The sequence below is a fragment of the Oncorhynchus tshawytscha genome, linkage group LG02, assembly GCF_018296145.1.
Source record: "Oncorhynchus tshawytscha isolate Ot180627B linkage group LG02, Otsh_v2.0, whole genome shotgun sequence".
Taxonomy (NCBI): domain Eukaryota; kingdom Metazoa; phylum Chordata; class Actinopteri; order Salmoniformes; family Salmonidae; genus Oncorhynchus; species Oncorhynchus tshawytscha.
The window spans coordinates 39,525,669-39,549,398 of record NC_056430.1 but is presented as its reverse complement, the minus strand read 5'-3'; the positions used below and the strand labels follow the sequence as shown (position 1 = coordinate 39,549,398).

Genomic DNA, 23,730 nt, shown 5'->3' with positions numbered 1-23,730 from the left:
GTAAACGCAATAGTGTAAAAAGGATGTACCTTTGTCTGTAAGGTGTTGTCATGAATCCCTAGGAATATCCCCATTTCAAGTCCATAAAGTTGCCATGATACCCCTCCATCCTCTTTCCCATGCATCAGAATATACCTTCCATGCTCCGCTGTAGGCTATTCACCCTACTCTCAGAATTAGGTATTGAATGTACTTTATAATTACTTAATTATAAGGAAAGGCAGGGACCTTGTTTTACTAGGCCTATGCTGTCTACAAATAATGTATTCCCATAGAATAGACTTCCACAAAACGTCCGCCATGGACATCATTGTCCTAAAGCGGGGAAACGCTACAAGAGAGCGCCAAGAAGACGGTGTAGTGAGGGGCGGGAGTACCGGAAAAGCGAGGGAGAGGCGGGGCCTGCTTTTCTGTGTTTGTGTGTGTGTGTGTGTGTGTGTGTGCGTGTTTGTGCTCTCTCGCCCCTCCTCCTCTAGACAAACCACCCCCCTCAGCCACTGAGTCTGCAACTCTCACTGCCTTTCCTCACCTCATAGTCGGGAACAGAGGAACGGAATGGATACAGAAGGGAGCCAAATCAGCCTGTCCTCCGTGGACAACTCCCCCCACGACCCCTGGTAAAACTCCCACACCGTCTCACCAGCGTCTCGGCCTTACTTGCTTCTATATGTGAGATAACCGCGGAGTTTGGTTTGAGTGGAGCCCACCCGAGCGCGGAGACAAAAGACAAGCATGCTTGTTCTGATGTGCTCTACCTCTCCAATGCGGTCCGCTCAACTGTGTATTACTGCCGCTCAACCGCGCAGGATCTATCTCTTGTTTATTTCTGCTATTTTCTTTTGAGTAAGGAGATGGCTACGATTGCAACAACTTTTCCTTTCCATTTGGAGAGCACTGGCTGGTTTCATTATCTTCTCGTGGGAATTATAACGACCCGACTTGACCACTCGTGCCTTCACAACATGGCCGATTTTCTTTTTACTTTATTTATGTTATTTTGTAGGCCTATATATATATATCTATTAATTGTAGTCTGCTTTTCATCTCTGATGCCAGTTTTACGGGAATATGTTGTTCTACACCACTTACTCTCACCTCTATCTCCCATTCAGCAAAATGTTCATCGGGGGTCTCAGTTGGCAGACAACACAAGGTGAGCTGTCCCGCGAGCGACTTTTCAAAGTCCCTGGATGCAAATATAATACATAGATATGTGTATATTGTTATTATTACTCGCTTATATACTATTTATACAGTCATTAATCCCATTGTTTACTATGTGAAGCTTCCGTAAATATGTTAAAAAAGGACAGTTGATAGTTTAGTCTATACGCTGCCGAAATCAAAGCTTTCATTCAACGAGAATCCGTAGGCCTAGTCTACGCATGATTTAGACTAGGCTGAAACAGAGAGCCTAGACAATATGCGATTAACGTTCTAAATCAGTATAAAATCATTTAGCTTTATTTTGAAATCACTGTATATTATTTGGAGGGTCTGTTACCCGATGTAACAACTTTTTTTATTTTGATATTTGATTTGAAGCAGAACTTCGTTGCGTTTGCAATTATTGGGGTGTTTTTTGTGTGTGTGATATCGCGGTGTTGCGCTTGTTACAGCGTTAGTAACGCCATTCAATTCAAAATAATACGGTTTGTCTAAAACTCAGTGTTTGTTAACGGTGTTGCCTATAGGTTGATGTCAAATGATAGGCTATATTCATCGTATTTGTATACCCTAAGTTATCACAATTGTAAAGTAAACATTGTCGTATCATCATATTATAGCCATGGACTGTCAACCTAGGCAGAGTTTAATCTACCCTTATCCTGTTTTCAATGAATGACGTCGCGACAGACGAACAACAACGCGGTCTTGCTCATTTGCGTTGTCTGTTTTCGTTTATCTAAATCAGTTATTATCGTATACACTCAAAGGACATTTCGTCTTTGGAAAACTGTTTGACCCATATATTTTTTTTATAGAGGGATTGAATGAATACTTCTGTAAATTCGGCGAGGTGAAGGAGTGTATGGTGATGCGAGATCCCGTTACGAAGAGATCGAGGTAAGGAGGCGTGCGCGCCTCAGCATCTCTATCATAGGCGCGCACTCATGGGTTTATTTTCTTTACAAAAATAACATGATTTTGCGGTCAGAGGTTGAGTTTTGTTGTGTCGGACTGTTATTATAATTCAATGCATTGTGCTTTCCCCCCCCCCAGGGGATTCGGGTTTGTAACATACATAGACCAGGCTGGTGTGGATAAAGTTTTGGCACAAAACAGACATGAGCTGGATTCTAAAACAGTAAGTTTATGCTTGCACCTAAATGCACAAGCAACATTATTGCATATGGGGAAATTGTTCACATGCTATAAATTATAGTCCTAAATCATTTTGTTATGGCATACATCTATAACATTGTCTATATTTGATATGAATGCAGTTTTTCTTGGTAAGTCTTTTTTCTTCTGCCATGTTATGCCATAATGTTATACACCATGTGATGTATGAAAAGGTTTGCCCTGGTAGGAAAGTTTAGGAGAGTCTAGGGGCGCCTCCCTCTCCTCCCCTCCCACCAAATCCTGGTTTAGGGTGTGTGACATGAAAGCGTTCTTTCTTGCTGTTCATCGCCATGATTACCTGGGGACCGAGACGGGGAGGAAGAGGCCTGGGCTCTCTCTCACTCCAAAAAGAAAGAGTTAAAAAAACGTTAGGGCTGTGAAACATATTAAAGAAGTTGAGTTGTACGTTTGTAAAACCATTCAAATAAGTTTTAAGGGGGTCATCAAAAGTAAAGAACTGTTTTAGATGAAGTTAATTCAACAACAACAAAAAGTTTAACCCGGGGATTGGTGTCAACTAGTCCCCGAGTTCAGTCCCGGAGTTCAGTCCCGGAGTTCAGTCCCGGCATGGAATAACTTTAAAAAAAACAAAAAAACAACAACTTATAATTAGAAAGTTGATTTGAATGGTAATGTCATTCTAATTCAATGCATAACACTATAGTCTCTGAAGCATACCGGTGATGCTACATAGAGTAACACAATCGTTGATGAAGCTTACAGCACACAGCTTTGTCAGCCGTGTGGGTGTGTCTCCATCCCCCAACCCCCTCAATACACACTCTCATATGTGCGCACACCGTACTGTTATACACACACACTGCCTGGCCCTAAAGGGACAACATTTGACAGTGAAAGGTGAGAGCGAGTGGGGGAGGATGTAGCATGGAAAGGCTAGTTTGGTTACACGAAGCAGGTCTGTTGCCCTGGGTGAAATCAGTCACAGGGGATATTATGGTGACTCCACAGCCTTGTGGGACTTATGTCTCCATAACAACTCTCTTCTAGCATTTGAAGATGAATGCAGAATGTACTGCCACCAACAATGCAAAGTCAACCCATGGACAATAACATCTGCGGCGATAACTTAAATAATGGCAGTGATTGTAGTACGTTGTTTTACAGGTCCTTAATTATATGGAATTGGACTTGAGTTTTTCAGTTACAATTAGTCGCTTAAATGTGGTTCCCATTTTATGATGTAATAAACTCCCTAGGGGGATGTTTCAGAAAGGATCAAATGCACTGATGTTATAGCTTCAATCTGGATTCTAGAGTAATCACAGTAAAATTGGTTTTACAGTCATCATATTGTCAGAACATAGACCTATGTTTTTGAAGGCATTGAGTTTGATTCATACGACTAAACCACTAATCCAAATGTATCACCTGTTCAAGACAGATACAAATACTATTAAGTTAAATATCCTATAAATATATTGCACCATTTATATTTTCTTGTCTGCTTGACCAAGGTGGCAATGTGTTTTTGTGTAACCCGTTAGTATTTTACACTTCAGAGCTGGTTTGACATCAGTAGAAGTAGAGTGTCATGGCAATATATCTGTGGATCCTAGTTACAGTAGGTCTTGTATTGTCAGAAGTCTGATTCTTGAATATCTTATGAGGTAGGTGAGCTTTGAGGACCTGGCCTCCACTATGTCGATGTGTGTGTACGCTACGCATGCATGTGTAAAGGTGTGATGGTCAATAGGGTTGAATGGTCGACTAGGCAGGGACATAGTTATTGAAAAATACCATTGTATTTTGATAGATTACAATATTTTGCTGCAGCTCACAGTGTTATGTTTGGTGTGCTGAAATGGTCCAGTGTGCTGCTTTTTTTTTAAGTATTGGAACAGCATAACATATAGTAAGTCAATTGATAAATTATGGTACTGTGTAATTGGAAGAAAAATGGACTCCGTGTCATTGTTCCCAAATCCCTTTCTATCTCTCACTTTTTTCTCTTCAATTGTTTTTTCATTTCTCAATGACTCTCACCTTCTCTCTCACAGACTATTCACATCTTTCAGTCTGTCCCCTTGTACCATCTCTTCTCCTTTTCTCATTAACCTTTACCTTCCCAACAGTCTCCATCCAAACCGTTTCCCCCTCTCTCTCCCTTGTCAGTGGCTATTGTTTGACCAGCATGAGATGAGAAGGAGAGTGAAATTCCTTTCTGGAATTAATTTCATGCTCACCCCATGGAGGGTGAGAAAGAAACGGAGAGAAAGAGAAAGGACAAGGTAAATGAGACGTTTTGGCAGTAGGAATTTGGGCCAAGTGTAGGCACTCTGAAAAGCGGTGACAAAATGTTTGACACAGTGAAAACAATGAGCTAGGGACAAACAGAAGAGTGGTGCTTTATTTTTTTACCAACTACATGACTATGAAAGTCTATGTTACTTTTTGTAATGTGGATGGAAAGTATAGCACTGTCTAATCATATATAAGGCCAGGATTTGTGCGGATAAAACATATTTGATTAAATTATGCAGGGATGACACAGGGAGATTTGCGTGAAAATTTGAGTTACTCGCCCATATCTCAAGTTAGGCCTTCGGCCCTCAGGAACCAACATCTAGACAACTTTCATGTTGTTATTGACAATGACAGTATTGACCAGTGTAATGCTTTTTTATGAGTGAGGCAGATTGGTAATGTTGTTTGAGCATGAAGACAGAGTTCTACTTGTTTGGCTGCTTCAGAGGCCTTCACCACATGGCAGCAGTGTGATGTAGTGCTTCGTCTGGTCTAGAACAATCCAGGGTCGTGTTCATTAGGGCACGCAGTGGATTGAACATTATTATTTATTTTTTTGCTATGGAACATTTGTATTTCTTATTGGAATAGTCCAGGTAGTCCCTCCCCGTTTCTGTCAGTTTTCTTCCATTTGGTTCCTAATGAACACGACCCTGGTTCCATTTTGACTATGCAAAACAAATCTAGTCTATTACTAATAGACATTATCACATCAAATCAGTGTCACTAGTACAAAGTGAGTTTGGATTGAATGGATTTCCTATCCACGTAGTCACATTCCAAGCCTACACAAATGATTTAGAATTTATAATATTTTTTGTTCTAGCCCAACATAGCCAATTCTACCAATCAGCTGATTGGGTATGTTAGTGTTGCTGCGTTGAATATACCTCACGAAGAGTGTGAGAAAGATCTTTGGTTACACTTATTATTTTGTTTGAAGGTCTAGTCATAAACTGCTCATGAACGTTATTACATGTACATAGTTAACCATTGCATTAGATTAATACATGATAATGTTGGTTATGTTTAAGGCAGATTACTGGCCTGTGTAATATTGCTTTATACATACATGTATTTACTTATTTTCATACATAAAGTACCAGTCAAAAGTTTGGACACACCTACTCATTCAAGGGTTTCTCTTTATTTTTACTATTCTATGTTGTAGAGTAATAGTGAAGATGTCAAAACTACGAAATAACACATATGGAATCGTGTAGTAACCAATTAAAAATCTAAATATTTTTTTGCTTTTAGATTCTTCAAAGTAGCCACCCTTTGCCTTGGCGACAGCTTTGCACACTCTTGGCATTCTCTCAACCAGCTTCACCTGGAATACTTGTCTAACAGTCTTGAAGAAATTCCCACATATGCTGAGCACTTGTTGACTGCTTTTCCATCACTCTGTGATCCAACTCATCCAAAACCATCTAAATTGGGTTGAAATCGGGTGATTCTGGCGGCCAGGTCATCTAATGCAGCACCCCATCAATCTGGAGGTGTGTTGGGTCATTGTTCTGTTGAAAACAAATGATAGTCACACTAAACGCAAATCAGATGGAATGGCGTATCACTGCAGAATGTTGTGGTAGCCATGCTGCTTAAGTGTGCCTTGAATTCTGAATAAATCACAGACAGTGTCACCAGCAAAGCACCGCCACACCTCCTCTTCCATGCTTCACGGTGGGAACCACACATGCGGAGATCATCCGTTCACCTACTCTACTCTGCATCTCACAAAGACACGGCGGTTGGAACCAAAAATCGAACATTTGAACTCATCAGACCAAAGGACAGATTTCCACCGGTCTAATGTCCATTGTTTGTGTTTCTTGGTCCAAGCAAGTCTCTTCTTATTATTTGTGTCCTTTAGTAGTGGTTTCTTTGCAGCAATTCGACCATGAAGGCCTGATTCACGCAGTTTCCTCTGAACAGTTGATGTTGAGATGTGTCTGTTACTTGAACTCTGAGAAGTATTTATTTGGGCTGCAATTTATAAGTCTGGTAACTCTAATAAACTTATCCTCTGCAGCAGAGGTAACTTTGGGTCTTCCTTTCCTGTGTCGGTCCTCATGAGAGCCAGTTTCATCATAGCGCTTAATGGTTTTTGCGACTGCACTTGAAGAAACTTTCAAAGTTATTGAAATGTTCCGCATTGACTGACCTTCGGGTCTTAAAGTAATGATGGACTGTTGTTTCTCTTTGCTTACTGGAGCTGTTCTTGTCATAATCTGGACTTGGTATTTTACCAAATTGGGCTCTCCCTTGTATATCACCCCTACCTTGTCACAACACAATTGATTGGCTTAAACACATTGAGAAGGAAAGAAATTCCACAAATGAACTTTTAACAAGGCACACCTGTTAATTTAAACGCATTCCAGGTGATTACCTCATGAAGCTGGTTGAGAGAATGCCAAGAGTGTGCAAAGCTGTCATCAAGGCAAAGGGTGGCTACATTGAAGAATCTGAAATATAAACAAAAAAAGTTTGTTTACGAGTTTTTTGGTTTCCACATGATTCCAATTGTGTTATTTCATAGTTCTGATGTTTTCACTATTATTCTACAATGTAGAAAATAGTAAAAAGAAAAGAAAAAGTGGGTGTCTCCAAACCTTTGTCTGGTACTGTACATGAATAGGCAGTTTACTGATAATTAGCAATTATAGAGCAGTTTAGTGAAACCACAGGCCTTGTTAACCGTGCTAGGCCTGGTTAAAGTTAGTTGGCAGCAATGCTAAATGGCTCACCGAGAATATAATTATTTTTTTTCACAAAGGAAAACTCATCACCAGACTCAGAGCAAGAATAGAGATTTAGCACGTCAACAAAACCCACACTTCGCAACGATTCAAATCTGATCATTGAATTTGACTGTCTGTTCACGGACTGAATATTGATTGGACTCTGTATGGGTTGGGAACCAGGTTAGCATTAGCAGTTAGCACTGTCCCAGGTCATGGCTCTATGGAGATTAGCTCTCTGGTGCTGACAGCGGCAGAGGAGATGAGAGGGGGGTGGAGGAGAAGATGGAAGGGAAAAGCAAGAGAGAGTCCCAGCCCTGGTCTGTACATGTGTAGGATCTTAATTTGAGCAGGTTTGCTACAGCAGGAAAATAATCCAGCAGACACAGAAAATCTGGCATTATGTTAATTCTAATTAATGGAATTTGTTTTGTGGGGGTTGATACATTTTTCGTAAGAGAAAATAAAGTATTTTTAAACATCAAATACATTACGAGTTTTACATTTCCTGCATTGCAGCAGGAAGGTTCCCCTTCAACAGGGTGATCAAATTAAGAAACTACATCCGTAATTACTATGGATCTCAAAGGCACCTAATCCGATTGAAGGAAACAAACCGGATTGCGATTCCGAAGTATAGCCTCATCCCTGAGTGTGTACCTGCCCTCCTGAAGGAAGTGATAAGTCGCACACACGTACATGCACACACACATTGGTTGTCCTAGCCAAGACTTTGTGTAGAGTAGGGGGCCTCATTAGTGGACTTCGTTAACTAATTACTCTGCAATTGTTCAGCTGTGCAGATTGACCCCAATGGCACAGACCCAAATCAAATTGCCGTCCACAAAGTGACATGCTAGCCTAGCTACCTTCCAAACTTCTTAGTACGGTTGCTTCTAAACAGGTGTATTTTATAAAGTTTTGAATTAGGATTGAATAGAATAGCACACTTTCGTTGACTATTTGTGTACGTTTGTGTTTTCCTGGCCACATTATTTTTATTGAGTGAATGTGTTAGTAAAAGCAGTGCGTGTGTGTGTTTTATGTGTTTAACTGCACGATGAGGGTGTGTGAGTGGGGAGTAGTTGGCCGAGCCCCTGTTCCTCTGCGGGTCCATCTGTTTTGTCCCCTTTTGTCCTGTTAATTAATGAAATCAGAGGGGCTGCCCGCTGGGCCAGGACTCCCTGCTCAGAAATGGGCGGCCCACTTTCTCATGTGGAGTTTTTGTTTTAAAATGAATAGCCACTCTCTCTCTCTCCTCTCTCACTCCGTCTTTCCCCGTCTCCCTCGGTCTAGACCTAGCTCCTTCTCTCTTTGCTTCTTTTTCGCCCTCTCCTTCACTTAATCAAACTCCTCTCTTTGATTTAGTTATGTCTTCACTGTGTCTTTATTTAGTTCATTCTTCCTTTCTTGTTCATTCAACCTCTTCCCCCATTCCTTTTCCTTAAAACCCGCACATACACACATTGAAAATACATTTTTTTTAAACGAAAGAAACCAAAAGTGTAGCCTAACAGAAGTGCTGTGAGAGTATAATGTGAACGTTGAAAGATTACGATTTTTTTTTAGGTTCTCTGCCTTGCGACGTGTTGGCGACCATGTGCTAATGATGATTTGTAATGCCTTCACTTTGCTTGTTTGTTTCAGTTTTAAACATGTCTGGATGGGTTTGGCAGTGTGAGGTGACTATCGGATGTAGTCTAGTCTTGTCTTAACACAAACAACTAAACCAATAGGCTCTGGCTTGATGGGATCCTCCTCTGCTCTCTAAAACCCATCAGGGTTGTATGTCACAAGGCAGCATGAACAAGTCAGCCGGCTAACATTTATAAACACTCCAGTATAAACGGTATTAATATCAGTTATTATGAAGAAAGAGCGTTGAATACGAGTTATTAAAAGTCCGTTTATACCACATGCCATTTTAAGTCATTCTCCGCGGTCCAGGACATGCCGAGTTGTTCCTGAATATTTATGAACGTTAGCTGGCTCATTGCTCCTGGTTTGTGGAATACGCCCATTTGGGCTGAAGTAAAAGAGTAGCATGCTGAGTCTTCCATAGAGACCGTAGTGTAGGCCTACGCTCACTGTACTATCTGTACCTGTGCTCCTGTTTATTGGACTACGGTCTGTTCTCAGTGCTGTAGATCTGCACCCCGTCGTTACTTCATAATGTGATGATACTAAACCGCATGGCATGATGTAGCCTATAGCACTCTACTGTAGTAGTCAAAACTTTGTCCAAAATAGACTTAGGGGTGTTGGTCCTTGGCTCTTTGTTGTGTTTTTCTATCTTTGTGACAGACATGCTTTGTTTTACTGATTTCTGAGCAGTCGAGGGGACATGAGCGCGCTTGACAGGAATATTTTGAAAAATAAAATGCCACTTAGCTACTGGGATGCTCGGGCTCTTGTTTGACCCAATCAGTGTCATTATAGACACATGTATTGGGTGACAAGGATGAGATAATCAGTTGAGTTCATGGTTTCGTCCCAGCATTTGGAGTAAACAAGAGACAGAGTCCGAAAGGTGCCCGGGTGCTTAACAATCGAGCTGTTGTTCCACTCTCTGTAGTCACCTTCCTTCGTCAACTCTGAAGCCAGCTGGAGAGGACAGTCCTCCTCTCCGTCCAACACCGTGGGGTGTGGAGGAGTCTCTTCCGTCTCACTCAAACAGCAGCCATTGCTGCTCCTCAGCTTGTCACCATAATATATAATAAATACTATATGTCATTTAGCAGATGCTTTTATCTAAAGCGACTTACAGTACAGTGAGTACATAGCTTTTAGTATACAGTATGTAACCCCGGCAGGAATCGAACCCACAACCCTGGTGTTGTTTGAGCCATGCTCATATCAACTGAGCCTCCAAGACCGCGGACCATGATTTGACTAGAAAGACACGTGAGAAACCTGAGCCTTTATGCAAATCCTCCATGGCTTTACAATGCTGTGCACAGAAGCTTTTTTTCTCCCGGCGGAATTACAGCGCCTGTGAATATCAGTGTCGACACGAGTCTATTCCTTGATATACTGTATGAATTTAAAGTGTTGTTGTGCTGCAATTATACAGCGATATGCTAGCCTGGTCCCAGGTCTGTTTGTGCTGTCTTGCCAACTCATATAGTCTGACCATAGGACTTGGCAAGACAGAATAAACAGATCTGGGACCAGGCTAGTGGTATGTAGTCTGCCACTGCATTGGAGAAAGTAATATGTTTCCAGTGTATCACAGGTTTGGGGGCTGTCATAGAAATGGAATGTAATACCTCTCAAATACCGGAAAAGTTTGTATCCTTAAAGCTTGTGGTCTGTTGCCTTGAACTGTGAGTCACCATTACTCGTGACTGGTAGTATGGTCTCCAAATGTTTTTGTCCACCAGTTTTTAACTCTCACTCTCTGTCTCTTCTCTCTCCAGATTGATCCCAAGGTGGCATTTCCTCGTAGAGCCCAACCCAAGGTGAGTTCTCATCCTTAATGGGGTTTATCCCTGGAGGCCAAGGTGACGTCACAGCCGTCATGTCCTATCACGGGAGGCCCGCCTGCCGCACCAGATTTAGGGCAACAAGGGCAGGAATCCCTATACATAGGGGTAGTATAGAAGGGAGCGGGGGGGGGGCTGTGCCAGCCTAAAGACACACATAAACGCATACATACACACACAGTCTTAATATTAAGTCTTCCTGCAGAGTCACCTTTTGTATTTGCATTGAAATAAATTGTGTTATTGCTGTACTATGTGGTTCCGAGTGGCTGGCAACCCCCTCCCTAGCTCCCTAGTGGTGCAGGGGTCTAAGGCACTGCATTGCAGTGCTTGAGGTGTCACTACAGACCCGGGTTCGATCCCGGGCTGTATTACAACTGGCCGTGATCGGGAGTCCCATAGGGCGCCGCACAATTGGCCCAGGTTAGGGGAGGGTTTGGCCAGGGGGGCTTTACAAGTAGGCCATCATTGTAAATAATATTTGCCTAGTTCAATAAAGGTTAAATAAAAATAATATATATATTTGTACTGCTTAACAGTACTATCTTAAGTCATCTAGCCTTTTCAATGTGTTGTGTGTTAATGATCGTGTGTACTCTTTCTCTGTGTTGTTAGTTGGTGACCAGGACAAAGAAGATCTTTGTGGGAGGCCTCTCAGTAAACACAACGATCGAAGACGTCAAGCAATACTTCGACCAGTTTGGAAAGGTAAATGATGCACTGTGTTCAGACACGTTTGTTGACATGCTGTTGCTGCAAATGACATTACATGTACTCTATATCTCGAATCAGGAGCTGTTCTCTGTTTTGCCAAGATCAACTTCAGACAAAGTTTCTCTAAGTGCCCTCGGTTTTTTCATTCAATGTCCCCTCATGTTTTCTCAGCCTATTTGTCTCCCTGTTTCTCTCTCTCTCTTTCTGTTTCTCTCATTCCACATTTGGGTAAGAGACACGGTAAGCGTGGCTAATTTCAGAGACGAGTTGAAAGGGGCGAAGGAGAGAGGGAAAGAGGGAGGGAACACAACAGCATTAGTTCTAATCGATATTAGCATTTCTGTCTTCCATTTTGCTCCCGTTGCTGTTGTTTGAGTTGCTTCGTCTGTTCCATTTTTCTTCAAGCCAGTTAAGCCTATTTGAATGAAATGCAGTGAAAGGCAAATGCATGCTGGGATGACAGAGGGATGGCTTAAAAGAGAGAAAGAGGGAAGGGGGGAGAAAGAGGGGTGAAGAGAGTGAAGAGGCACCTCCTGGAGAGAGAGAGGTGTACCCGGGAAGGGAAGTGTTTTCAAACTGCAGGAGAGAAGAGGAATGCATGAGAATGAGAAGAACCAACTCGTAGAACTGCGAAGGGGGGGGGAAATGTGATGGCAGAAGAAAAAGTATTGTAACGGGATGAAGATCTGAACTGACCCCCCAAAAAGTTGACAAACTGTCTGGAATCAATGGGAAGAGGAAAATAGGAGGGTTTTTTCTTCAAGGGAGAGGTATTAGGGAGAGAACGAGTGAAGAAGTTTGACCTAGAAGAGAGGTGTAGTTAGGGAGGGAGGACATTGGCAAAGGGGAGGAGGAGGAGGAAGAGGGGGGGTCTCTAATTCTGAACTAATCTAATGCAACAGCTGCTCTTGCCACAAGATCCCCCCCGCACACACACAACCAACCTCAGTTCGTTGTCCCCCCATCCCAAAACACACTCTTATCCACTGCATCCCTCTCAGCCTGTTGCCTTGGTGACCTGCTTTTAGCCTTTGTCCCTTGGTAATTTAGCAATCTACTCGGGAAAAAAATATATATATGTAATGTGTGTGAGGCTTATACACATAAACACAAATGCACGTACTGGTCGGGCAGTCACACAGGTCTAACATTCACCGACTTAAAACAGTGTGTCCTGACTGTTTTGAGCAGCAGTGGATAGAGAACGTTCTAGAAAGACAGAATCACCATCCCCTTAATGGGACTTGATGATGTCACTTTGAGGGCGAGAGAGAGGAAGAAACCGTTGGGTGTAAGAGAAGGAGAGGAAATGGTTAAAGGAAATAATTCTGATGGAGGCTTGGATCTTGTGAAGTATCAACCCCCACATAGGAGATGCTTGGGCCAAATTATATCATTGCAGATTTCCACATTGCGCTTCCAGCATTTGATTTCCACAGCAGAGTGTCTTGGAGAGAGTTTGTCACTTGATTTAGAAATGGGCAGTCTCGTGAAACCATCCGGCACACACACACACACACACACACACACACACACACACACACACACAGAACTGATGATTTCTTACCATTTTGTTTTGTACACTTCAAAATCAGATTAGCATTCTGTGAGCTTTTGGGCTTAAATGGGCATCAATGTCAGTCTAGTGCAAAACGAAAGCCTTTTTGTCTTTGGTGTGATTGACCAACCGGATGTAACCGTACACGGGTTCCTCAAACGAGCTGATCCCACCGCTCACCGGCGGCCATGTTTGTCTGGGAAGCAGGTCAGAATCCCACAGAGACAAGTCTCGATTTACGCCCCTGCCGTGCCCGGCCAGAGGTCCGCTGTGCTCCCCGGCACTCTATCCCGACGTTCCCACTATCCTTTTCCCAGCCATGCTCTCCCAAACAGTACTAGGAAGCCATTGGATAACACTCTGCCTCAAAGTACAGTGTAAAAACACAGCCGTGGTGCTTCACTTCGAAGAGTCAACAAACTACAGGCCTATCTTCACCCTTCCAAAATGGATGAAAGAGGGAGGGGAGAGATAGAGGGGTGAATAGGACAGAAAGGAACAAGTTGGGCTCCAGTCAACCATGTGAGTTGGCGATTAGAGGGCTTCACTGGACACTTTGTCTGCCGGCCTGTTTGGAGAGATGGGTGGAGAGAGGGAGGGAAAGAGAGCGAAGGAAGAGTTAAACAGAGGTGAGAGGGGAAGGCGGTTGAGGTGAATTAGACACTGACTGTGTTTGGGTGTTTGAACTGAGGGATTGAAGCCCACATGTTCATTGCAAATAGGTCACGGTTTGTACTGTCTCGTAGCCAACGTAGCAGCAAACAGTGAACAGAGTTTTCTTCACTGGATGTTTACAAAGGGCTGCAAAATATTATTGGTTTGTCCAGTTTCTTTGAAATTGGCGGAAAGAGAACATTCCCGGATATAGAACATTCTGTGTGGAAAAAGTTGTCTGTCTGTACATTTCCAGCAGCTCTCTGAAACCATTCCCAGAAAGTTCTGTGACTGAAAATGTTCTCAGAATGTTCCTGAAAAGCTTCTTGTCAATTTTTACGAAATGAGAATGTTATGTGACATGCTGTAAAGGTGCTGGGCAGTGAGTGTGAGCCGTGCTGTGGTAAATACAAGACGCTATAGTTCAGCCAGATTGTATTACACTTCTCTGGACACAGTGGACAACAGGTTGTTTCCCTATTGATTTTGTCGAGGAGGCTCTGTAACAGTAGGTCTAACACTTCCCACTAGGCACACACTGGTTGAATCAACGTTGTTTCCACATCATGTCAATAAAATTACGTTGAACCAACGTGGAATAGACGTTTCTGCCCAGTAGTTTTTGTTTTTTAGCGCTGAAGACAATAAAGCTTACAAACTTCAAGATGTTAGCTAGCAAGTGAATTAGAATAAATCACAGTTAGCCATCCTCACTGAATACGGCTAAAGGTGACCACACCTCCATGTGTCAGCCTAATACTAACGAATGGTTAGCGTCTAGAATAAATAGCGCTAATGCTAACTGGAGTCTACTTGCCTACTTGACCATGTAACACAACACTTATGATAACATGTCTCTGGTGCTGCAGCTGTCCACTTACTCTCCCTGTCCCGACTTTGCTGTGTCATTGGCTTTGGAGGACCGGAAGGGTGAAGAGTGGGAGGGGGGAGATAAAAACTGAATGAAGGACAGAGGGTAGACTGGGGGCGGGGGCTGTGTGTGTGAGAGAGAGAGAGAGATCATAGCGAGATCATAGCTCTGTTGGACTAACGGGTCTCCAACCCTGACCTTTTCTATATTCCATGCACACACGCAGTGACACACACACTCACTAGCACAGCTTGTGTAAACTTTGTTTATTAGATCATTCAAACAAACTAAATATATTGCCAGTGGTGGAAAAAGTACCAGATTGTCATACTTGAGTAAAAGTAAGGATACTTTAATAGAAAATGACAAGTAAAAGTGACAGTCACCCAGTAAAACCCTACTTGAGTAAAAGTCTAAAAGTATTTGGTTATACTTAAGTGTCAATAGTAAAAGTATAAATAATTTCAAATTCCTTATATTAAGCAAACCAGACGACACCATTTTCTTGTTTTTATTTTATTTACAGCTAGCCAGGGGCTCACTCCAACACTCTCACTATTTCGTGAGTCCGCCAGATCAGAGGCAGTAGGGAAGACCAGGGTTGTTCTCTTGATAAGTGTGTGAATTACACCATTTTCCTGTCCTGCTAAGCATTCAAAATGTAACAAGTACTTATGGGTGTCAGTGAAAATAGAAACAGTAAAGTAAAGTACAGATACCCCCAAAAGCTACTTTCAAGTATTTTTACCTAAGTACTTTAGTAATATGTACTGCTTTCATTATGACACCAAATAGATGATCTCAAAGGTTAAACATCAAACTGGAGTCCAGTGCTTTCCTCCACTCACATTTCACCCTGTGTTAAGTTTCATTACGCTGAAAGGTAATGAAAATAGGAATGCAGTCATGCTGTGTGTCCTAAGCAATGGTTATACTGATGGTGTCTCTCACTGGAAAAACATGGAGTAGTTTCACAGTTCCTCTATTAGTGGAGTTTGTGCTAACTTTCTTACCAGCAAAGGAGAGTAAAGAGGGGATGGGGTCAGCATGAATAGGGCTGCAGGGAGAAGAGTGGGAGAAAAAGGAAAAAAAGCGGAGGGAAAGGAAGAATGAAAGGGGTGCGTGTTGACAAAGCCCCCACTTCTCTTTGTTCTCTCTCTCTCCCTGCCTGCCTCTCCTTCTGTCTGTCTTTCTGTCCATCCAACCCTCACTCTCTCTCTCTCCCCCAAACTCTTTTATCCTTTTCACTCTCGACCCACTCTTTCGTATGCACCAATCCCCCTCCCATCCTTATTCTGTCCTGAACTATCTCTCGCCTCCTCTCTTTTCTGCGTCGCCACGCAAAATCCATTTTCTCTCCCTCTAGTAAGTCCTTTTTCAACTTTGTCCCTCTCTCAATTCCCCCTTTCTCTCTCTCTCTTCCTCACACAGTTCTTTCTCTCTGTAGTTCTATTCATAGTGAGAGTAGTGAGAGGAGGGTAAATTCTCCTAATTGAAATGATTTACAGGGTCTCCATGGGAATAGTCAACTTTGTGGAGAGGAGAACAAAGAGCTAGAGAACAGGACACAAAAGCTTACCCCCTCCTCCCCCCCACCGCCAAACATACACTGAGTGCACAAAACATTATGAACACCTGCTCTTTCCATGACATAGACTGACCAGGTGAATCCAGGTGAAAGCTACGATCCCTTATTGATGTCACTTGTTAAATCCAGTTCAATCAGTGTAGATGAAGGGGAGGAGACAGGTTAAAGACTGATTTTTAAGCCTTGAGACAATTGAGACATGGATTGGGTGTGTGTGTGCCTTTCAGAGGGTGAATGGGCAAGACAAAATATTTAAGTGCCTTTGAACGGGGTATGGTATTAGGTGCCAGGCTCACCGGTTTGAGTCAAGAACTGCAACGCTGCTGTTTTTTTTACGCTTCACAGTGTATCAAGAATGGTCCACCACCCTAAGGACATCCAGCCAACTTGATACAGCATTGGAGTCAACATGGGCCAGCATCTCTATGGAACGTTTTCGACACCTTGTAGAGTCCATGCCCCGACGAACTGAGGCTGTTCTGAGGGCAAAAGAGGGTGCAACTCAATATTAGGAAGGTGTTCCCCATGTGTTGTACACTCAGTGTATATATATATTTACATAGAGAGTGCAAGAGAGAGAGAGAGAAAATATTCCCTCCTAGAACTTGGGGAGTGAAACACTGTTTAACTTTACAGAGAAAGAACGGCCCTTTTCTCTCCCACGCTTTTTCCTCTCCCCTGTACCCCCTTCTTTCTCTCCTCCTCCTTTGTCACCTGTCACCCCCCCTCGTTCCCTTCCTCTTTCTCCATCTGTTAGCCCCCTCTCCTCTCTTGCTCCAAAGCACAGGACCTGAAGGAGGGACAATGAAGCCCCATGCTGTGTAATGGCCTGTGTGTGTGTGTTTGTCCAAGCTCATCTCTCTCTGTCTCTCTACTTCTCTCTCTGTCTCTACCTCTCTCTCTCTCTATCGCTCTCTCCCTCATAGGTCGATGACGCCATGCTCATGTTCGACAAAACCACCAACAGGCACAGAGGTATTGCCACGAAACACCAGTCGACACACACTCTCTCACACACACACACACACACACACACACACACACACACACACACACACACACAAACAAAAATCATTGTGATAATCTTCTCTCAGATCAGTTGGCAGACCATACTAGCTGGTTTGTTGGTGCAAAAGTAAACCTCTTGCATTGAGAAGGTATTGAAGAGCCTGATCCTTGGTTCAGCCATGCATGGAATGGCAGCATAGCACACATTGATTTGTAGTGTAAATAATGTTATGCGGAAACAAATAACACATACATTAACACACATTATCAGACTCTCACACATTGTTTAGATAAACACACACTCATGCCGATACACAGTATTTTAATGTGCGGGAGCTGTACTGGGCTGAGCTGGTTAGGCCATAGTTGTTGGAACCATGCTGGAAAGGACCATGTGAAAACAAGGTATCTGAGCCAATGGAGTACAGTTTGGGTCGGCCCTATAGTGTGAATCAGTCAGGGAGGAACAAGTAAAGGAAGGCGAGAAGGGTTAATTGGTCAGCTCGTTTAATCAGGGCTCAGGCTAAAACCTTAGCTAATACTCTACCCCATCCCCCTTTACCACGGCGACAGATTGACAGTTAGGGCACGCAAACCCGGCTAAATCCCCTCACAGCCTCTTGAGGTGTGGGGGAGGGAAGGGAGAAGGAACATGTAATGGAGTAGGGAGAGACCAGGTGAGTCTCAGTACTTTGATGGAGTCTCTGCTACCTTTATGTTCTGTCATCTGAAAGGGATTGAATAGATGAAAGCAATTTTTTAAAATATATATAATATGGTTTGAGGGAGAGAAGGATGGGAGAAAGAACTGTACAGGATATGAGGATAGGAAAGAGGACAAAATGAGTATTAAACATGGGTTGTGCCCCAATCATTTGTTTCTTTCCACGCCTCCTTCCCTCATCTCCTTTTCTTCCTTGGTGACCCCTAACCTGGAAGAACTGGACATGTGAAGTCATGATTGCATTCAGTTTCATAGAAAATGGAAACAAATGGCCATAGTGGAAAGTAAAGCAGTCTGTGTTCCTGTGTCCCTCAGGTTTCGGCTTTGTGACCTTCGAGAATGAAGACATGGTGGAGAAAGTGTGTGAGATCCATTTCCACGAAATCAACAACAAAATGGTATGTAGGCAGGCCATGTGTGTATGTGCGAATGTGTGTGTCAGTGTTGATAGTGAGGAGTGTGTGTTTATGTGCAGAATATTTCAAACCATTTGCATTCCACTCCAGGTGGAGTGCAAGAAAGCCCAGCCCAAGGAAGTGATGTCACCGACGGGTACGGCTCGAGGTCGTGCCAGGGTGATGCCCTACGGCATGGACGCCTTCATGCTGGGGATCGGCATGCTGGGTAAGAACAATAACACTGTCATTTAGCTGCCTCTAAACACTCTGCAACCACAAAAAAAAGCTTCTCAGAGTAAGGGTGCTGGTCTAGGATCAGTTTTGCCTTTTTAACAATGAATATGATCTACAGTATATAACAGGGGAGACCTACTCAGAGACGCTCTATGAATTTGTGGCCAGAATTGGAGAGCAGGGCTAAAGAGATGGGAGGAGATGTAGAGGGGGATGTGTTTCAGTGGGATTCAAGTAGGCTATGGCCCGCGGTGAAGTCATAGTATCTTGCTCCGCCTACAGGTCAGTTATGGCAACAGCATGGTACTGAGTTATGGTGCTAGTTGCTACATGCTACATGAGGTCTAATATGAATGCAATAGAATCGTCTCCTTCAACCGTGTTCAGCCGTATCCCGATGGGTATTTATTTGTCTCTCTTCACAGGCTACCCAGGCTTCCAAGCAGCTACGTACGCTAGCCGTGGCTACCCTAGCATCACGCCTGGATACACCTACCAGTTCCCTGGTATATGAGCATCGCTCTCTCTGTCACACTTATTTATGTAGAGTATGAGTTACAGACGTACAGACGACTTGAGTCTGTTAATTATCCAAAGAACTGGCTAGGTTTGACAACAGAAACAATGCATTGGCCTAGTGATCATGTCAGATACATACTGATGTTAGTTTTACGCTAGGTGCCAAACACACAGACATGCCTACACTTTTTACTCCATGTATAAACGCATATGGCAGAGTCTGGCTGCTTGTAGAGTTGTATTTTGGTTTTGATGTCCTCCTCCTCTCCCCAGTCCTTTTCTCTACTTCCCCTCCCCTCTCATGTGAGAAATCATCTCTGCTGCACTTTAATCTCCCCGTTTTTTCTTTCTTCCACTCTGACCCCACTGCGCCTCCTTTCTCTCCTTCCCCTACCACCCTTCTCCCCTGTAGTCTCTCATACTCATTCTAAATTGCTGCTTGTGTGTGCACATGTTCATGTAAGTGTGTGTGTGTGTGTGTGTGTGTGTGTGTGTGTGTGTGTGTGTGTGTGTGTGTGTGTGTGTGTGTGAGAGTCGATTGGCACGTGGATGGTGTTGGTATTTAAAAAAGCGCTCTCTTGACATTTCTGTTCTAGAATTCCATTTAGAGAGGACCACCCTTCTGACATCATCCCACCCCTCTGAGCTCACAGGTCAGTCACTCCTCTAAGATCTACAGGTAGCTCACAATCTCTCTCTTTCAAAGGCAACATCGCCAACCTGTGGCGGAATGGTGTAATGGCCCTCCTTTTTTCCAATCTGGAAGGGTTCAATCCTAACTTTGATTTTTTTTTTAAATGTTTTTGATGAATCATAGAATTGACCCGAATAATGTTACACTTGGATATTTTGGACACGGTTTCACCATCTTGAAAACTGTAAACTACCGGCCTCCCGAGTGGCGCAACGGTCTAAGGCACTGCATCGCCGTGCTAGAGGTGTCACTACAGACCCGGGTTAGATCCCGGGCTGTATCACAACCGGCCGTGAATGGGAGTCCAATAGGGTGGCGTGCAATTGGCCCAGTGTTGTACGGGTTAGGGGAGGGTTTGGTCGTGGGTGTCTTACTTGGCTCACCGCGCTCTAGCGACTCCTTGTGGCAGGCTGGGCGCCTGCAGGCTGACCTCGGCCGTCAGGTGAACGGTGTTTCCTCTGACACATTGGTGCGGCTGGCTTCCGGCTTAAGCAGGCGTGTGTTAAAATGCACGGTTAGGCAGGTCATGTTTCGGGAAGACGCATGACTTGACCTTAACCTCCCAATCCCGTTGGGGAGTTGCAATGATGAGTCTAGATTGCAATTGGGCAGAAAACACGGGAAACTACCTGGCAATGAAATGTTTGCCAAACTTAATTTACACACTGCCAAACACTGTTTTGTAAGGTAAAAGAAGACATCTGAAATTGTCCCTCTGTCCCTTAGCCATTCCACTGTCAGCCTACGGACCAATGGCAGCAGCAGCAGCAGCGGCTATGAGAGGTAGATAATTCTCCTTCATCATTCTGCCTGTCAGTTGTCTATGTGTATGTGACTGACTGATTGACTGTCACTCTCTCGCTCTGTCTCTCTCCATCTCTCTCGCTCTCAGGTTCCACACAGTCACGTAACGCAGGCTACCTGGGCACCAGCAGCCCTGGGCCAATGGCTGATCTGTATGCAGCAGCCAGTCAGGACTCAGCACTCAGCAGCTATCTCAGCGCAGCCAGTCCCGGCCCCAACTCAGGATTCGGCCACGGTCTTGGGGTACGTCACTATCATGTTTCACAACGGAAATTTGAGTAGTCTCTCCCAGGTTTAGTTTGTTTTCTTGCTTTTGGTGCCTAATGAATATGACCCATGGTTGGAATATCGTGAAGAGGGATCTATAAGTGTCAGCTAAAGGAGCCTGCTAGGTGGCATGTATCTGATGCTAGGGGAAACCAGGGATTTGTTTACCAGTTTTTAATATGGAAGAGTAAATTATATAATGACAAATCAATAAAATGTTGGCAATTTTGTCAACCATATCCTTTCTTCATTTCAAACTATCTACCAGCTGCTCTGTCTCTAATCGTCAGTGTGTCTTTTTTTCCCAGGGTCCTCTTATCGCTACTGCCTTCACCAACGGTTACCACTGAGCAGATTTAGCACATCACCGGGCACGGGAGGAGGTCCCTTCTGCTGACGAGCCAATCAAACTGCTGTGTGCCTACCCATGGCACAATCCGATTGGCGGCCACAGTTTAAACCCCGCAACCCCTGGCTCCCCCTGACTCCACCCACTGACTGAAGATCTTTTATTTTTTTTACTTCTGTATCCTGTTTTCCTGTACTAATATCACTCCCTCTTCTCAATCCCTTGTTTCTCCTATCCTTTACCTTCACGTAGGTTTATTTAATTAGATTCCAATGCTGTTTCTTTTTTTAAATATCGCTCTGGCAGATAAATAAGTGAGAAAATAACATTTGTGGGTTACGCTCAAGGCAAACACAGATTCTGTCAGATATGTTTTGCTTTATATTTGAGGATTTTTTTATTTAATCGCAATGTTTTGATGTATTGTCTGTTCCGTTGACCTCCCTTTAATGTGTTACTGAGGTGAGATGGAGGAGGAGAGAGGACTAGAGAGCGATGAACTGGTGGGTGGGATGGGGTCTCCTTGTCAAAAGGGGTACCTAACCCATTTAAACAGAGGAAGAACAAAAATTATGTAATTTCCATTTTTAACAAACGTGTCACAGAAAACATGAAAAGAAAACTAAAATGTATATTTTGATAGTTTTTAAAACAAAACATTTGTAATATTGTTATTAATATTGAACACAATGATAATAATGATGGTAATCGGTTAGATATTTTCTTCCGTAATTGGTTTTGAAAGGAATGTTTTATTTTCTTCCTGTAAAATATTGTATATAGATTTTGAGGGGAGGGTGAAGTAGGGGAGGATGAAGGTTGGTGTAGGGGAGGAGGGATGGGATGTTGAACTTTGATCAGCAGGCGGGGTTACTATTAATCGTTTGGCGCCAATTTAACTGGAAGTCTGCTTAACTACTACAACAAATGTGTTGTACAGTGGCAGGTCATTTTCTATTTGAAAGTGGCTATCCCCTCAGCATTTGTTTGGTGTTTAGGCCAACAACATGCATTAGCAGGGTTGAGGACTAGATGATATTTGTAAATAAGACGAAATGATAAGACCCTTTTCATTAGAAATTGGTATCAAAAAGAGAACATGCTTGAATTCTCACACAGTTGAGTCCCTTTCCTTTCATTTAGTTTCTTACTGTGAACATGCCAGTAACTGATTTCTATTGAATTGGACCCCTTAAAGGCACAGTCTTACCAAGTGACATAACCATAGAAATATTGTTACTTGAATGGGGGTTCCTGTTCTAGTCATTTTATTTCTATGGACATGACATCCATGTATCCCTGAGAGATAAGGAAAAACTGAAGTGAGGCCCTGAGGATTTTTAATTGGCTATGTTGAGGGTGCATGGTCGGGGTTAAGGGGGATTGGGTGGGATTTAATACAACATTTTTGGGGGGAAAGTATATATATTTTTGCTCTATTTTCCTTCATTATGTTTTATTTTGTTTCTTGTTTCTTTCTTGCTGTTCTATGTACGGTCATACGGACCGTAGAAACAAATGAAGGACATATTTAACAAAGCAATTGACTCTTAAAAAAACGGTTACATCATGGTTGTATTTGTCTTCTGATGACCTTAGAAGGTGATTGTGTCATTATGTGTGAAGGTGTGTTTGTTTGTGTGTGATGTGTGCGCGCACAATAGTGAGCTGACGTATGGAATTAGCTAGAATCGAAAGTTGACATGACATGCATTTTTTGACTGCCATTTTGGTACTGAAATGTTTGGCTGGTTCCATTTTGGTCTAACACCACGTATCCTATGTGTCCTTTCAGATCTAGGGATTAGGGTCTAGGTAAACTGAAATGGAACGCAGCCTCTGTCCCAGTCAGTACAGAAAAGAGTTATACACAGACCAGTAGCTGGAATGGAGGAGGAGACATAGTGGAATTGTCCCCTTTCTTTTGACAGAGCTATTTCAATGAAAATCAAATGAATTTTGTTGATGTTCCACAAAGTCTTCCACTAAACATGAACAAGAATCTCCCATTTTATACTGGCTAGTACTGCCCTTTTCAAACTGGCTGGGGCACTACACAAAACTACTGCTGGACACGAACACTGTAACTTTCTAACTTTCAAAAAGCAATACGTTGTTTTTTATTTTAGGAATATTAATACTGCTATTAATGGCAATGGGAGTATGGATAATTCCATGGCATTAAGACTTTTTTTAAGAACAAAAAGGAAATAATATTTTTCTCTTGTCCGATTTCGTTCCCGGTGCACAATAATGATTCAGTGATGTTTAAGATGCTGGTGTTTTTGTTTGTTTATGTTGACGCTTTCTTCAGGGTCGGAAAAGGGGCAAGGCCTTGGTTGTTAAAGCTCCAAGTTCAAGGTCTTGACCAACACTGTAACTAAACTTTTATTTGGACTGTTCCCCACCCGCTTTATCTTATTGTATTTCCTTTTTTCTTTCTTTCTTTTCTCCTCTGGAAATGTCCATTTTAAAATTCCTAATAAATTATTTTAAAGCATTCCA

The 23,730-nt window shown here is 42.9% G+C and overlaps 1 protein-coding gene across 1 annotated transcript; it reads left to right on the top strand.

Moving 5' to 3' along the window:
* The first annotated feature begins 448 nt into the window (after nucleotides 1-448).
* Nucleotides 449-23,730, top strand: LOC112215629 (RNA-binding protein Musashi homolog 1). The gene is made up of 14 exons (XM_024374813.2): nucleotides 449-617; nucleotides 1,113-1,153; nucleotides 1,986-2,067; nucleotides 2,224-2,308; nucleotides 10,778-10,819; nucleotides 11,459-11,551; nucleotides 17,155-17,203; nucleotides 18,276-18,358; nucleotides 18,467-18,584; nucleotides 19,018-19,098; nucleotides 19,708-19,764; nucleotides 20,532-20,588; nucleotides 20,698-20,852; nucleotides 21,185-23,730. The coding sequence occupies exons 1-14, from the start codon at nucleotides 556-558 to the stop codon at nucleotides 21,224-21,226; spliced, it is 1,047 nt and encodes a 348-aa protein (XP_024230581.1). The 5' UTR covers nucleotides 449-555; the 3' UTR covers nucleotides 21,227-23,730.